The 14,592-nt window shown below is 41.1% G+C and overlaps 1 protein-coding gene across 3 annotated transcripts in view; it reads left to right on the top strand.

Annotated features, from left to right (window-relative positions):
- Positions 1 to 983: 983 nt before the first annotated feature.
- Positions 984 to 14,592, top strand: part of RASA2 (RAS p21 protein activator 2) — a 126,276-nt gene continuing 112,667 nt past the window's right edge. For 2 of the 3 annotated variants that reach the window (XM_055569499.1, XM_055569498.1), the window contains exon 1: positions 984 to 1,231. In XM_055569499.1, the coding sequence (XP_055425474.1) occupies positions 1,099 to 1,231 (133 nt within the window). In that variant the 5' untranslated portion in view covers positions 984 to 1,098. Of the gene's footprint in view, positions 1,248 to 14,592 lie in introns of all 3 variants that reach the window. The other variant, XM_055569500.1, reaches the window with a different exon arrangement.

Genomic DNA, 14,592 nt, shown 5'->3' with positions numbered 1-14,592 from the left:
CAGCTGGAGGGCTGGGGCTGTCTTCACCTTGACATTGTGCAGTCTCTGAAGGTATCTATTGTTAAAGTCTGACCCTCAAAAAATATTTGTTGGCAGCCTGACTGATTGCTATTGTTGCCCTAGAAAACAACCCTACCCTGCCCTGTTAAGTCACAGTTTCTTCCTTCTTAGGACAGTGCAGTTAACCTCAAGACTAGGAAATCATCTTCCTCCTCACATACCAGGCTATTATTCATGCAGTTTACTCACTGCAAAAATTTCCCTTGAAAAAAAGCTAACAACTAGTCAAAGATTTACGAGCTTCCTAGTGTCAATCAACTTTTCCAACAGATCACTTCTGGGCTGGGGTGTGGGGAATGAAACCCTTCTTTGCTCTTTGTTTTCAAAATACAAGTGGTGGTAGAGGCTCTTCAAAATTCCTCTTTGGGAGGGTCTCAGGCGCTGCACTCAGGTTGTGATTGGGGGTATGGACCTTTTTTTGAACCAGCTTTCGCACAGTAAACAGTGTTCTTACTTGAAAGTAAGAATTTCTCTCTGTGTGGTCCAGCTTGAGGGTGAGGGCATGTGGCTATCACTGGGGAAGTGGGGGAGTCTCTAAGGCACCTCGGCTCCTTTTGAAAAAGGTAGCTTTGAGGTCCACTGGCAACTGTCAAATTCCATTCTATGTTCTTTCCGCAGGGATTTCCCTTGAGCGTTAGATGTATAAATCCGCTGATGGGGCGGGGAGGGGGGGTGGTGCGGAAACCAATTCCCAGAAGGGTTTGGGGAATCTCGGGAGGGCTGGGGTTTTCTCAGTGGGGTTTTAAGGCTGCTCACAGCCACGACTTGGAGCCACACTTGGCTAGAGTGTTGGCTTTTACAAGGCTAAGCCGAGGAAACGCACGAGGTGGGTTCGCGCCGGGCTGTCCGGGTTCGGTGGAGGGGGGGCGGTGACTGTGGGGCCGCGGGTGGGGCGGGGGCGGGGCGGGGCGGGGCTAGCCAGGCCGAGGTCCCGGGGCGGAGCAAAGCGCGCGGCTCGCCCTCGCGGAGGCCGCGGGCTGGGCTCCGCCTAGCCGGGCTACGCAGGCGGCGGAGCTGCGGCACAGGCCGGGCGGCACCATGGCGGCGGCGGCGCCTGATGCTCCTGCGGGTTTTTCCGAGGCGCCGGCTCCGACTGCGACGGCAGAGCCAGAGGCCGGAGGCGAGGACAGTCGTGAGGTCCGAGTGCTGCAGAGCCTGCGGGGCAAGATCTGTAAGCGGGGGCCGGGGTGAGGGAACCCACCCGGCTGCGACGGCGGCCGCGGGGCTGAGGGGGGCGGCGGGCGCGCGGGGGTGGCGGCGCCGGGACCGCGGGGCCGAGAGGGGCCTGGCCGGGGGCCGGGAGGAGGGCCGGCACGAGAGGCTGGAAGTGGGGGTGTGTTGGGGGAGGCGTCTCTCAGACGGGGCGGCGTGGGCTGAGGCTGCCCCTGTCCGGGGAATTTGCCGGGGACGGGGATGGGGGGGCAGTGCTGGGGGCAGCGCCCGCGCGAGGGGCTTGGCTTTGGGGCGCGGCCTGGACGAGGGGACGCCCCGGCCCGGGGTGCGGCCGGGGGCGCGGGCCGGGGGCGTGAGGAGCTTCCGGCTGTCCTCCGACGCAGGCCTCCAGGCGGCTGAGGGCGTCGGGAGCGGCACCGTGGTGGGAGCCGGGCGGTAATTACCGGGGGGCGCGGCCGGAGGAGGAGGGCGTGGAAGTGGGGCTGGCCCGAGGGGAGGGGGCTGCCTGTTTTTCTGGGTTCTCGAGGTTGGAGAAGGCGCCCAGAGCTGGAGGAAGAGATACGCCCCGGGACTCCAGCGGCCGCACGGGTGCTCGAGAGTGAGAGCGCCGGGAGGGGCAGGGGCCGGACACCTGTACTCGCCCCACCTCGCTGCGGCGGGGACTTGAATCGAGAGACAGCGTGACTGACAGGTTCTTGAGGCAGGATGTAGTGGCTTCCTGTGAACAGGTCTCAAAACACAGTCATCCAGCCCTCACTTAACCCACTTAATTCCTTTCTTTCTCATGCATTTAATTGTTTGTGAGTAAGCCAACCTACTTGCCTTCACATTTTTACTTAGAGGCCCCGAGTAATAGACAGACTATTTGAGTTCAGTCATTTGGACTTTATTTTTTTAAATGACCCTTTGGCTTTCGATTGCCAGTTTTTTTTTCATAGTAGTTTATTCAGAAGAAACGCTTTTTTGGGAGGGGGGGTGGCTATTTGTAATTTATATCAAATACAGCATATTTTTGCTTTGGTCGATAATTAGCTTTGCTTCCTTGATTCTGTATCCTCAGATTGGAAACATGCTTCATATTTCATTTAAATAGCCCTTAGTCATGAGTATTTTTTGCCTTGAAGAAAATCAAATTGCTTTAATATGGTTAACAATGCTCTTTCTTGCACAGGGTGTAAAATTTTCCTCTTTCCTAATAGTGATACTATTAATTGAGCTTAAATTCCCCCACTTTATTTTTTTAAGTTGCTCCCCCTTTCAAGAATTTAGGATTTTATTAAACCTCAGAAGCAGACATCTTAAATTCTCTCACCTTTTTATTTCCACAAGTAATCCTGGGGTTCTTAAGAGAGTACAGTTCTCAAAACCTGAAAGAAATGACAGCAAAGAAGATCTTGTCAGTATCTGAGTTACCAACATAACCTTCTAGGATATAAAATGTTTTCAGTATTCAAATTAAGTATTATGCTTAATACTTAATAAATCTAATATTTGGGAAAACTATAAATGAATGGGTCGGAGAAGGCAATGACGACCCACTCCAGTACTCCTGCCTGGAAAATCCCATGGACAGAGGAGCCTGGTAGGCTGCAGTCCATGGGGTCGCTAAGAGTCAGACACGACTGAGCGACTTCACTTTGACTTTTCATTTTCCTGCATTGTAGAAGGAAATGGCAACCCACTCCAGTGTTCTTGCCTGGAGAATCCCAGGGACGGAGGAGCCTGGTGGGGTGCTGTCTATGGGGTCGCACAGAGTCGGACACGACGGAAGCGACTTAGCAGCAGCAGCATAAATGAATGGGTAGAGCACCTCTCTTGATCTAGTTTTTCAGATTTTCACTGCTTTATATTTTAGTGGCACTCGATGTTAGGCAGCATCTATTGGAGCCTTGCTGATTTATATAGCTGCATGTCTTGGAGTTGAGAGTTGGGCCATTTTCCAGGAGTTAGCTGCCGGGCACCACATTCTCACCTCCTCCATGGCAAAGGTAGCTCAGTAAATGATAACACTGTGAGTGAAACTCTAGCCTACAAATAAAAAAACACAACTTTGTTTCTATGGGAGAGAGCAGCTCCACTCCCCAGACTTGGAGATTGAACATCTTATTGCCCAGAATGCTATTACCTCTTTAGCCATAGTTAAAGTATTACATCTGTTATTTCAAGTCAGTTTCTTGCTTTTTGAATTGCTCAGCCTATAGCTCAGGTCATGGAATGTCTGTTGCATATAAAAAAGGTATTAGGATACTTATTTATGAAGGTTCTCTCTATTTCCCTCTCTGTTTTCTTTGCCCTCCTTTTAGCTGGTCGGTTGACCTTCAGAACCTGTGAAGAGATGCAGTTTTCTGTTTCCCTGAAACTGACATGTGGGTTTTGCAGGTTGGGGGCTGGGGGGCTGGAAGAGTCATTATTAGCAGGTGCTAAAGTCACAGAAATGGGATGATAGTGGTTCTGACAATGCAGATATTAAGCAGCTTGGGGGTGGGGGTGAGCTTGTCAGCTGGCCTCTTCACAATGCTAGGAGACCTTGGAGCCACTGGCCTGGAGATGTGGTGGCAGATTGCAAAGTGCTGATTGAGAGTCTCTGACCTGGGGAATTAGAGATTCATAGGTCTGAAAGTGAGCCTGAAAGGAAATGTCCTTTTTCCTGGACTTGGACCCTTCAACTCCAAATTGTGCCAGCATAAAGTGAGGAGGAATGTATATACACACACATACACACACACACACGTATACATATGTATGTATACATTTATGGGGCTTCCCCAGTGGCTCAGCAATTCCCATGAATTGCTCCTGCAATTCAGGAGATGCTGGTTCCATCTCTGGGTCAGGAAGATCCCCTGGAGGAGGGCATGGTAACCTACTCCATTATTCTTGCCTGGAAAATTCCATGGATCTTTAGACATTTCATTCCAGTATTTATTAATTTTCCCACATCCCATATAATTTTCACATGCATTTCCCACATACTCCTCAAGGTGAAATGACATTTTGTGGTCACTCTCCAACAGTCAACTTACATTTGCAAATCCAGGGTTGCTATAGTGTTTGAGCTTATATGCTGATCCCCAGTTCCCTGAGGTCATATTAGTGCAGTAGGAAACCATGGAAGCTCCAAATATTAATAATCACGGGGCAGGTTTGGTTGTTGGATGTCCTAGAGTTGTCGTATGAACCTTTGATACAGGAAAGTTAAGGCTGCTCCAGACTCCATCCTTTCATCTGAACTCTGTGCAGTGAGTGACTGGTATGTTAGACTTCTAGAAGCACTTTGGCCCCAGCCCTCTAAAAACAGCATACATAAGTGAAAGATAGGGATTAGGGCTTTCTCCTTTATACTCTCAGGCTTCATGCTCTTATTGTGTGATGTCCTCCTTTTTGGTTAGTGCTTTTTGTGAAGTTTGCTCTCATCCAGTTAAATCATGTTGTAAAAATGTTGCTCAAAGAGCCCACACCACCTTATGCATGGATTTACCTGCTCAAGGGAGACCAGATTGATAAGGGAGCCAATGAGAATTTGTGTGAATATTGAGATGTGTGGTACAGTTTGAGATCTGTGGGACCATGATATGTCCCAGAACTTACATGTTCCCCCCGGTATCTTCAGATGAAGAATGACCTAGGACTGTTTGACAGAATAGGATGGTTAAGTGCTTGAGTTTAGATGCTTGGTCAGGGGAGTTGCCTAGGTTTGATTCTTCACTTAATTTCTGACTTTTGTTAACCTCTGTGTCTCTCTGTATTCTTGTGTGTAAAGTGGGGGTAATAAAAACACGTCTATCTCACAGGATTGATTTGAGGATTATATAAAACCCCTTCTCTGATCATTTCTCTTTCTCTTCCCAAGGAGGTGAATCAGACTCGGACCATCTCTTAGGAAGGAGTAAAGTAATAAATAAAAACAAATGTTTATGTTCTTGTACAATATGTGCTGGCATTTCCTGATGTACAAAGCTGATTAAAATCAAGAGTCCTGAATTCTGTTTCATACATTGTTAGTTATTATTCATGTGACTTTAAGCAGCTCACTTACCTTTGTCATCTTTAAAATGGAAATAAATGGCCTCATCACTAGGCATTTTTACCTGTTGTTCCCTCTGCTCGGAAGTGCCTTCTCCTTTCCTCCACCCCATATTTATGTCAGGGAACCCCTGCTCATCCTTCAGAAGCTTTCTCCATGTGATCTCCTAACCAGAGTCTTTTGGGGGAGCATTGCTACCTTCATTCCTGGAGAGATTGTGTTAGGCCTTTGTACTGTTGGGGGATCACAGTTTGTTGTTGATTTCCTTATTCAGGCACATTTTATAGAAATCATTTATTTCCTCCATTGGACTGTGAATTCTTCCAAGGTAGAATTCATTCTTGTTCATGTTCTCTTTTTTTTTTTTTTTTAAACTATCCAGGTGTCAGCACGGTGCCTAGAACAAAATCAGCCTTTAGAAAATGCCTTACTTCTCTATATTATCCTGAGGGAGATTTTAGATACATGCTAGACATGAAAGTGTTCTGTAAATTTTACAGCTAAGCAAACTAGTGTATTCTTAAAAGAAAACTACATGGGCCTATGGCAGGAAGTTCATCCCTTTCAAAATCACAGTGCCAGGTGACCTTAGGTTTGAACTGTTGCCAAAGTTACCTCATTAGGAAAAGTATTAAATGTTTCTAAATGCTCAGATTGCTTGTTATTAGGGGATTGAATATTGTTATCTGACTGTATTCCATGAATATTGTTACTAATTGGTCCTGACCCTGTAACAGAAAAATCTCATAATCCCACCTTACACATGAGATGTTTTTATTTGTCATGGCAGGTTTAATTTTTTTGGTAATAAAATACAAAACTAAGACAATTTATTGACCATGCAATAGAATTGAGGAGAGATTAAAAAAGTTTATTCATGCTGAGAATTTATTATTATCAGATATTTGAAATGAGATGAGTTATTTAATAAGTTAGTAGAAAGAGAGAGGTTAAAAGGGTTTGTTCATGCCAAGAACTCATTATTGTCAGAAATTTAAAATGAGATGATGAGTTATTTACGATGAAGGAAGAATCCATCTTTCAGATGGATAGAAATGAGAGAAAAGGGTTCTTTGTAAAAGTTCACAGAGCAGTCTGCTAATCATTTGCTCTGAGGAAGACAGGAGGTAAACCTCAATGAGTTCATAGAATTTTTCTTTTTTAACTTAGGACTCTTTGAATAGACCCTTAAGAGACTGTGGAACTAATGTAGCTAAAATAAAACTATTGCTTTATCCTTTAATCGTAGATGCTAATCCTATTTCTTGCTAATGTGCTTTATGAAATTATTTGACTATAATAGCAGATTATGTTTTACCTGCTATACTAATGAAATTCTGTGTGCTTTTGAGAGCTGCTAACAGTTTTGTTGTAATCAGTTAATGCAAATTCAGAAACTTTTATGTATATAAAGAAATTTCTATGATAATCTTTAGTTTTGTATGTCATTGTCACCAAAAATCCCTAGCTAAAATAATTACACTTTATGAGGTTATACTAGTACAACTCATGCAAACATGAGTGTACAGTACTTGATAAATTTGTTACTGTGAACTTGGTTCTAAGAATATCATTAATGACAGAATGAGTTTGGACAAATTCTTTAACTTTGCTGAGTTTCTGTTTTCTTACTTGTAAAATGAGAGGTCTGGATGTGGTCTTTCCCGTCCCTTCCAGCACTGAGTCTTTGATTGTTGCGTTTTAACTTGAACCAATTAGTTTAAGATAGCACATCAGGCGCTTTTATTTTAGTGCTTAAATGTATTTAGTATACTTACTGTGTATGATATTTAGTATTTTTAAAAACTTATATAAGATTTACTAGATAAGATTGTTTGAATCCTAACAGTATTTTTTTGTTTTTTTGTTGTTGTTGTTTTTTTTTTTTCTGTGACTGTTACTTTATTCAGCAGTACTCAATGCATATCTGAGTTTCTTTGAGGACCCTAGCCTACTAGACTATGAAATGGGCCTAACCGGTAAATGAGATGAAAAAAGGTTCTTACTAGTTTATCCTAAAGCGGTAGTTTCTTTTAGACACCTGTATTCTTAGAGAATTATAGAAGGTTAGGTGGGGGAAGTAGAGAACATATCTTGTTCAGTCCTCTCACTTTACAGATGAAGAGGTTGACACTCAAAAACCCCATTAACGGCCCACTGGGTATTAGTCCACTGCTATCAGTTTTTGCTAAAATGCTACATAGGATGAACTCATTAGTATGAATGTTGCAAAGGTACTGTGTTTAGTATATGAAGATGACACTGACTATCTACTGATAATATCCAGAAGTAGTAATAGATTTTCACTGTACCATCTACACACTCTCATCTGTTCCTTTTTAAGAACTGTGTGAAGTGATTAGGGTTAGCAGTGAAACTGTTTGTAATTTAAGTAGAGGGTGAGCCTGGATGTTTACCTGTTTGTGTCATGCTCTTAACTCAGTTGTTTTCAGACGTGACTGTCCATCAGTGTCACCTGTGAACTTAAAAAAATTCTGATGCTCAGGCTTTACCCCAGACCTACTAACTCAGAATCTCTGAGGGGTACTTGGACATCTGTAGGTTTAAAACATTCTGCAGGGGTGGGCAGCTAGAATGGTGGGCCTCTGCTTTTACCCATTGAACAGACTAGCCACCCACTACTTGAATGATAGCAACCTGCTGTGTGTGACTGTTTAAAAGTTACCAGTAGAAATGTCAGTGTGATCACAGGGAGGTTTTCATTTGATTGTTTGTTTTTAAATGTTTTCCTTTTATTTGATTAGATAGTACAAATACTTGGTACCCTATTCAAAAGGTAAGTAATGGTATACATTAAAAAGTTAACTCTTCTCACTTATTTTATCCTCTAGCCATTCCCTTCCGAGAATCAAGCATTACCAGTTTCTTGTTTATCCATACAGAGTTTATTTAGGCACTTACACTTAAATGTATGAGTATTAGTATCTCTCTCTCACCAATATACACATCACAACAAAATACACACATGGTTTGCATCTTGCTTTTTTATACTTAATGGTAATCTGAAGATTTTTCACAAATAAATGTGTGTGTGTATATATATATGTATACATATAGATGATTTGCTTTGCATGTGTGCTCAGTCCTGTCCCACTCTTTGTGACCCATGGGCTATAGCCCGCCATGCTCCTCTGAACTTGAGATTTCCCAGACAAGAATATTATAAGAATTTCTTTTTATTTTATTTTATTTAACTTTACAATATTGTATTGGTTTTGCCATATATCAAAATGAATCTGCCACAGGTATACATGTGTTCCCCATCCTGAACCCTCCTCCCTCCTCCCTCCCCATAAGAATTTCTGCTCTAGTGGATCTTCCTGACCCAGGAATGGAACCGGCGTCTCGTATGTCTTCTACATTAGCGAGCAAGTTCTTTACCACTGAGTCACCTGGGAAGCCCCACATTTATGTGAGATATACATATATATCTCACACACACACACGGGAGAAGGAGGGGAGGTGAGGGAAACTACCTCATTTTTTTAACAGCTACATAAAAGTTCATCATCTCAATACACCACAGTTTATATAGCCAGTCCCCTATTGATGGACATTTAGATTTTTTCTGATCTTTGCTATTACAAACTTTACTGAATAAATAATTAAATAAGTATGTTATTTTAAATATTTTTTAAAATATGTAAGTTTATTAATATATAAATAAATAGGTATGTTATTTTTAATATGATTGCATGTGTCTATAGGATAAATTCCTAGATATTAAGTTGATGAATTGAGTGGTATGTGCATTTTTATTTTGGAAAGACAGTGCCAAATTGCTTCTCATAGAAACTAACAATTTATGCTCCCATCAGCAATGTATGAATGCCTATTTCTTTATACCCGGATAGTGTGCATTTTAAAACTTCTTGATCTTTGCTTGTCTGTAAGATGAAAAGGAACGCTAATTTTTAGTTTTAATTTGCGCTTCTAAAACAAAGTTGAGAATCTCTTCATATTTTTAAGAGTCATTTTTATTTCCATTTTTGGTGTTGATTTGGTTTGCCTTTTTTCCTGCTGAATTATCAGTCTTCTTACTAATTTGTGGGGATTATGCTAGTAAGGAAGTTAGATTTTTTTAGTGGAAAGATTTTTTAAATTTAGATGTCTTGGCTGATATTTGCTTGTATTCTTGAGGAGAAGTTGGTTGTGAAATACAATGAGGGGGGTCTTGTTGGTTTCATCTACTTAAATAATTTCTGATATTAGAATAGAGATGGAAAAAGAACTGTTTGAGGAAAAGTAAGTGAAGACTTACTGTAAACAGGAACTAAAACATAAACAATAGATTGGGAGAAGATATTTGCAACAAATTGTACAGACAAAAAGAAAGCTCTTATATAACACTTAATCTGTGTGCCAAGCACTGTTTTAAAGCACTTTAAGTATTTCAGCTAACTTAACCCTCATGGTGACTGTAAGTACAGTTATTATCCCCATTTTTACAGATGAGGAAACTGAGGCATGGAATAGCTAAACTAAGTAACTTGCCAACATCTGTCAGCTAGTGAGCCCTGGGCAGACTGGCTCTGTTACTCTTAACCTACTGTCTATGCTCCCTATTTGTTCATATCCAGAATATATAAAAAGTTCATCCAAATTTTTAAAAGGAAAAGGCCATTAGAAAAATAAAGGATATAAATAGGCATTCCACAGAAAAGATACAAAAGGCCATAAACATAAGAAAATACTGGAAAGGTTTAACAAAAATTAATCAGGGAAATAAAATTTTAAAAAGTCATCAGTTTGTGAAAAAACAAAAGCTCATTAATTTCAGTACTTGGTGAAAGTTTAGGAAAACAGGTACTTTCTTCACTGTTGCTTGAGTTTAAATTGGAAAGCAATGCTGGAGAGCATTTTTCCAATATCTGTTAAAAATTTAAATGTGTATTGGGCTTCCCTGGTAGGTCAGCTGGTAAAGAATCTGCCTGCAATGCAGGAGACCCTGGTTTGATTCCTGGGTCAGGAAGATCCACTGGAGAAGGTATTATAGGCTACCCACTCCAGTATTCTTGGGCTTCCCTGGTGGCTTAGATGGTAAAGAATCCACCTGCAATGCAGGAGACCTGGGTTCGGTCCTCCTCCCACCCTCTGGAGGAGGGCACGCAACCCACTCCGGTATTATTGCCTGGAGAATCCCCATGGACAGAGAAGCATGGAGGGCCACAGTCTAGGTTCACAAAGAGACATGACTGAGCAACTAAGTACAGCACAGCACAGCACACCCTATATATTTCTACTTCTACATATCTGCCCTACAGAAACACTTACTCATTTGCAGAAGAGGTATATACAAAGATGTTTATTGTTACCTTGTTGGTAAAACAAAACAAGAGGCAATTTAAGTGTCCAACAGTAGGAAAATGACTAAATAGTATATTCATATACATATTTTATAACAGCTAAAAAGAATGAGATGTATCTATAATGTGAAAGGAAAGAACTTCAATAAGTATTATTGTGGAAAAAGGAAGCCTGTCGTTAGGGTGATATGTATAGTTATATGTATCTTATCTTCTTTATATGTATATGGAAAAAAGGACAGAAAGATGTTTGAAAAGATGAACACCATTGGTTGTCAGTGGTGGACAAAGGGAATTGGCCTTATAATGATTTGCTTTTCTAGGAAGTATATGTATGTATGAGCTATGTTATCAAAAAATGACTTTGTATAAATGAATTTGATTTAGTATTAATCTTATGCTGTAAGAGCCTCTATTTCTTTAACTGTTGTAGAGTATTCTGTCTGCAAAAACAGTAACCAAAGGTTAGGTTGGATAATATTTTGAGTGCACATAAAGACAATTTTTCTCTGAAGTTTTTGGGTAACTGATATAACTTCACACCCACAAAACTATAAGAATAATATAGTGAATTCCTATTTGCTCTGCCTATTTTCAACAGTTGTTTGCATTCAGAAAGTTGACTTTAAAAAAATTCAGTGTTTCAGAGGAATGTAGTAAAAAGAACAATTCCAGTCTCTTAAAATACTTTAACATGTGTGTGAGTGGTACAGAACCTTTTCATTTTGAATTTGGACAGTTTTATTTTATAAAAAAATTTTCCTAGTGGATGGGGGAAGTGGACTAATATTTATTATTTACTCTTTTCCAGGCACTTTCCAGGATATTTTGTAAATTGTTTCATTAATTCAATTTCATGAAGAAATTTGTGATTAATTCCAGTTTTAGCAAAGGAGCACACAGAAAGGTTATTTGCTCAGGGTTCGATGGGGCAGAGCCAGGTATTCAGAAGGTCTTTAAGACATCAAAAGCCATGTCTTTTTCTCTGTCAAGTTGCCTGTCATGGCATATTGGGAAGAGCTGATGAGTACATTTCTTTTGTCAAGAAGTTGATAATTATCCCTAGATTGGTTTCTGTCTAAAGTAATGGATAGTCAGTAAAATTAAAATGTTGAAATGCTATAAAAATTTATATTTAGTTCTGTTTTGAGGATCACAAAAAAATGTTACTCGTCCATCGGCTTGACTATGCTCATGTGAATTTCTGCATGTTAATTGTTCTCTTAGAACACAACACTCACATACATTGACCTGAGTGGTGCAGTCTCTTTATATCTTTTTCTTTTTTAAAAAAAACACTAGGTCATGACTGAATCCCATTTTACCTTCCTGGATGCTGTTACTAGAAATAGTAGCCTTATCCCATGTATGACTTGTCCAAGTAGCCCTTAGTTCTGCCACCACCTGGCTATGGCCTTTAATTTACTTGCCATAGGAGGCTCTCCTGGTCAGCTCAAAAGCCTCTCAAGATTCATGTCACCATAGGGACCACTGGTCTATCCTAGGAGAGCTTTCTACCATATGTGCTTCAGAGTTTGGGCTGCTCCTCGAGAAGGGGGCTGTAAGAAGCTTCGGGATCAGCACACGTTCACAACTGAAACCAGAAGTGGGTAAGGCAAACCACAGGAAGATCCTGCCTGCAACTTGGTGACGTCGCTCTATGACCCATGGACGTTTCCTGGCAGTACCTTGCGAAACTTGTCTTTTCATGTACAGTAGTTGGTTCTGAACTGAGCTGCAGTCAGAGGTGATTAATATGATAGCGATATAGATAACTGTATGATAATTATTATGCACATGACTTGCGTAAAACAATCGGACTCTAATTACATTCTGTAGATTATCACACTGAAGAGCTGCATCTTAACTACTAGGACATTTTGAGGAGTTGCCATGGAATTCACGCTTTAACCTTGGCTTTCTGCCTTGTCAAGAATTGTTCAGGTATTAAAACCACCAAGCAGTTCTTGGCTCACCACCTGAACTGTGCTGGATTCTGGGAGTCCTTTGCCCACTCAAGTGCTTGCTCAGTGCTATTACCTTGTTTGTGTTTTCCTAGTAATTGCACAGTACCTTATTTCCATGATGGAGCAGGAGTGCAGTGTTAGTGACACTTTATTATTCTCTATTTATTTAACCTCCAGGTCCTACGTTAATATCATAATGGCTATTCTTAGGTAGAATCAGATTTCTGATAATAATTATGTAATGTGTTGATTTTTTAAGGTTGCCAGTCGAATGGCATTATAGAATCTCAGATGACTTTTTTTTTTAAGGTAATTTTTCATTTACTGGGAGTGAGAAAAGCTGCTTGACAATCCAGTTCTCTAATCATGTTAATTTTATACACTGGAAAACCCTGCTTACTAGATATTCCAGCAGTCTCCATATGCCTATTTGTGACTCCTTCTCTGCCTGAATAATATCACAAGTATAAATGTCTATCTTTTCAGTGGTGCTTTTAAAGTGACAACTACAGATGAGGGAAGTAATAGCCATGTAACATTTATCTCTTCAGTAGTTCTTAGGTGAGCTTCCAAGGTGTCTTAGTCGTAAAAAATCCACCTGCCAATGCAGGAGAATTGGGTTCGATCCCAAGGTCGGGAATATCCCCTGGAGAAGGAAATGGCAATCCACTCCAGTGTTCTTGCCTGGAGAATCCTATGGACAGAGGGGCCTGGTGGGCTACAGTCCATGGGGTCACAAGAGTTGGACATGGCTTAGCAACTAAACAACAGCAACAGTTCTTGGGCGCCCCACCTCCTTGTTGGCTACTGTTCACCTGGGGCAGTCTGCCATACTCTGAAGAGGGTGACTGTGAAACCATTCAAAAGGTGTTTTTGGCGGTTTTTTTCTTCTGTTCTTCTTTGAAAGCTGTAAAGAGAAATAAATGAGAGAGCTCTTGTGTCAGATTTCTTTATTCTGTAGAACATATTTGTTAGATTAGGTATATAGAAATTGGTTGAATGATAAATGAAAATGGAGCATGTTGAAAGCATGAATTTTCTGGTACTTTTCTAGTAATCACCTAACCTCTCTGAGCTTCAGCTTCCTTTTGTATAAATTGGAGGTAGTAGTTATTCTGATCTTACAGAGTGGTTATGAAAAGATTGGATGACTTGGCGTACTACCTAGCACGTTGTGCTGAGTTAAGTGCTGGCTGTAACGTGAGTAGAAGTGAGAATTGGGAAAGTTTATGTTCATAGTTCTTGATGAACAGTTTATTTAATATAAATGTGTATCTAGTTCTTGTAGTATTTATCAGATTCAACTGGCCAAGGGTAGCAATATCTAAAAACATTTGAAATCAGTGTTGCCATGTGCTCTTTTTACAACTTTTCAGGATCTTAAAGTTAGGGGAACTTAGAAGATTAACTAGTTAAGGAGTTGCAAACTCCAGTCTACAGAGACCACCAGGCATAGTGAAGGAAAGCCAGGTGGGGATTGTTAGGATTTCAAAAGAGTATCTGTCTACAGTTTCCATTCAGAACCTCATTGCCAGGACTGATTGTTAAAGAGAAACCAGAAATGTGAATTTATTTATTATTAACTCTTCCAATTCTAGATGTTGGCTACATTTTTCCTAACACTGTGCAAGCCAAACAAATCTCTGGCTGGCTGACCCCCAATTTTGCCCTCCCCCTCCATCTGAAAGAGTTCAGGCATCTCATTTTAGAGATTTGGAGCCTGGGATACAGAAAGGCCAGGTGTTTTTGCATCTGTTTCTTCCAATAGAAATGTATTATTTCTGTAATAAAAGTTTCATTAAAAAAATGAGCTCCTCTTGTGTGTCCAGTTATTACAGGTTATCTTTGGTCAGACCTAATAGCTTGAGTGAAGGGAATTGTGTACAGATGCTGTTTCTTAGGAATCTGTAACCAAGGAAGGGCACTGCTAGTTACTGTTTACTGAGTGCTTATTTTGTTCTAGGCATTATGGTAAGTGCTTTACCTCAGCTGGGCTTCCCTGGTGGCTCTGCTGTAAAGAATCCGCCTGCAATGCAGGAGG

The sequence above is a fragment of the Bubalus kerabau genome, chromosome 2 (genome assembly GCF_029407905.1).
Source record: "Bubalus kerabau isolate K-KA32 ecotype Philippines breed swamp buffalo chromosome 2, PCC_UOA_SB_1v2, whole genome shotgun sequence".
Taxonomy (NCBI): domain Eukaryota; kingdom Metazoa; phylum Chordata; class Mammalia; order Artiodactyla; family Bovidae; genus Bubalus; species Bubalus kerabau.
The sequence above is the reverse complement of the archived record's forward strand: the minus strand, read 5'-3'. Positions and strand labels throughout refer to the sequence as shown.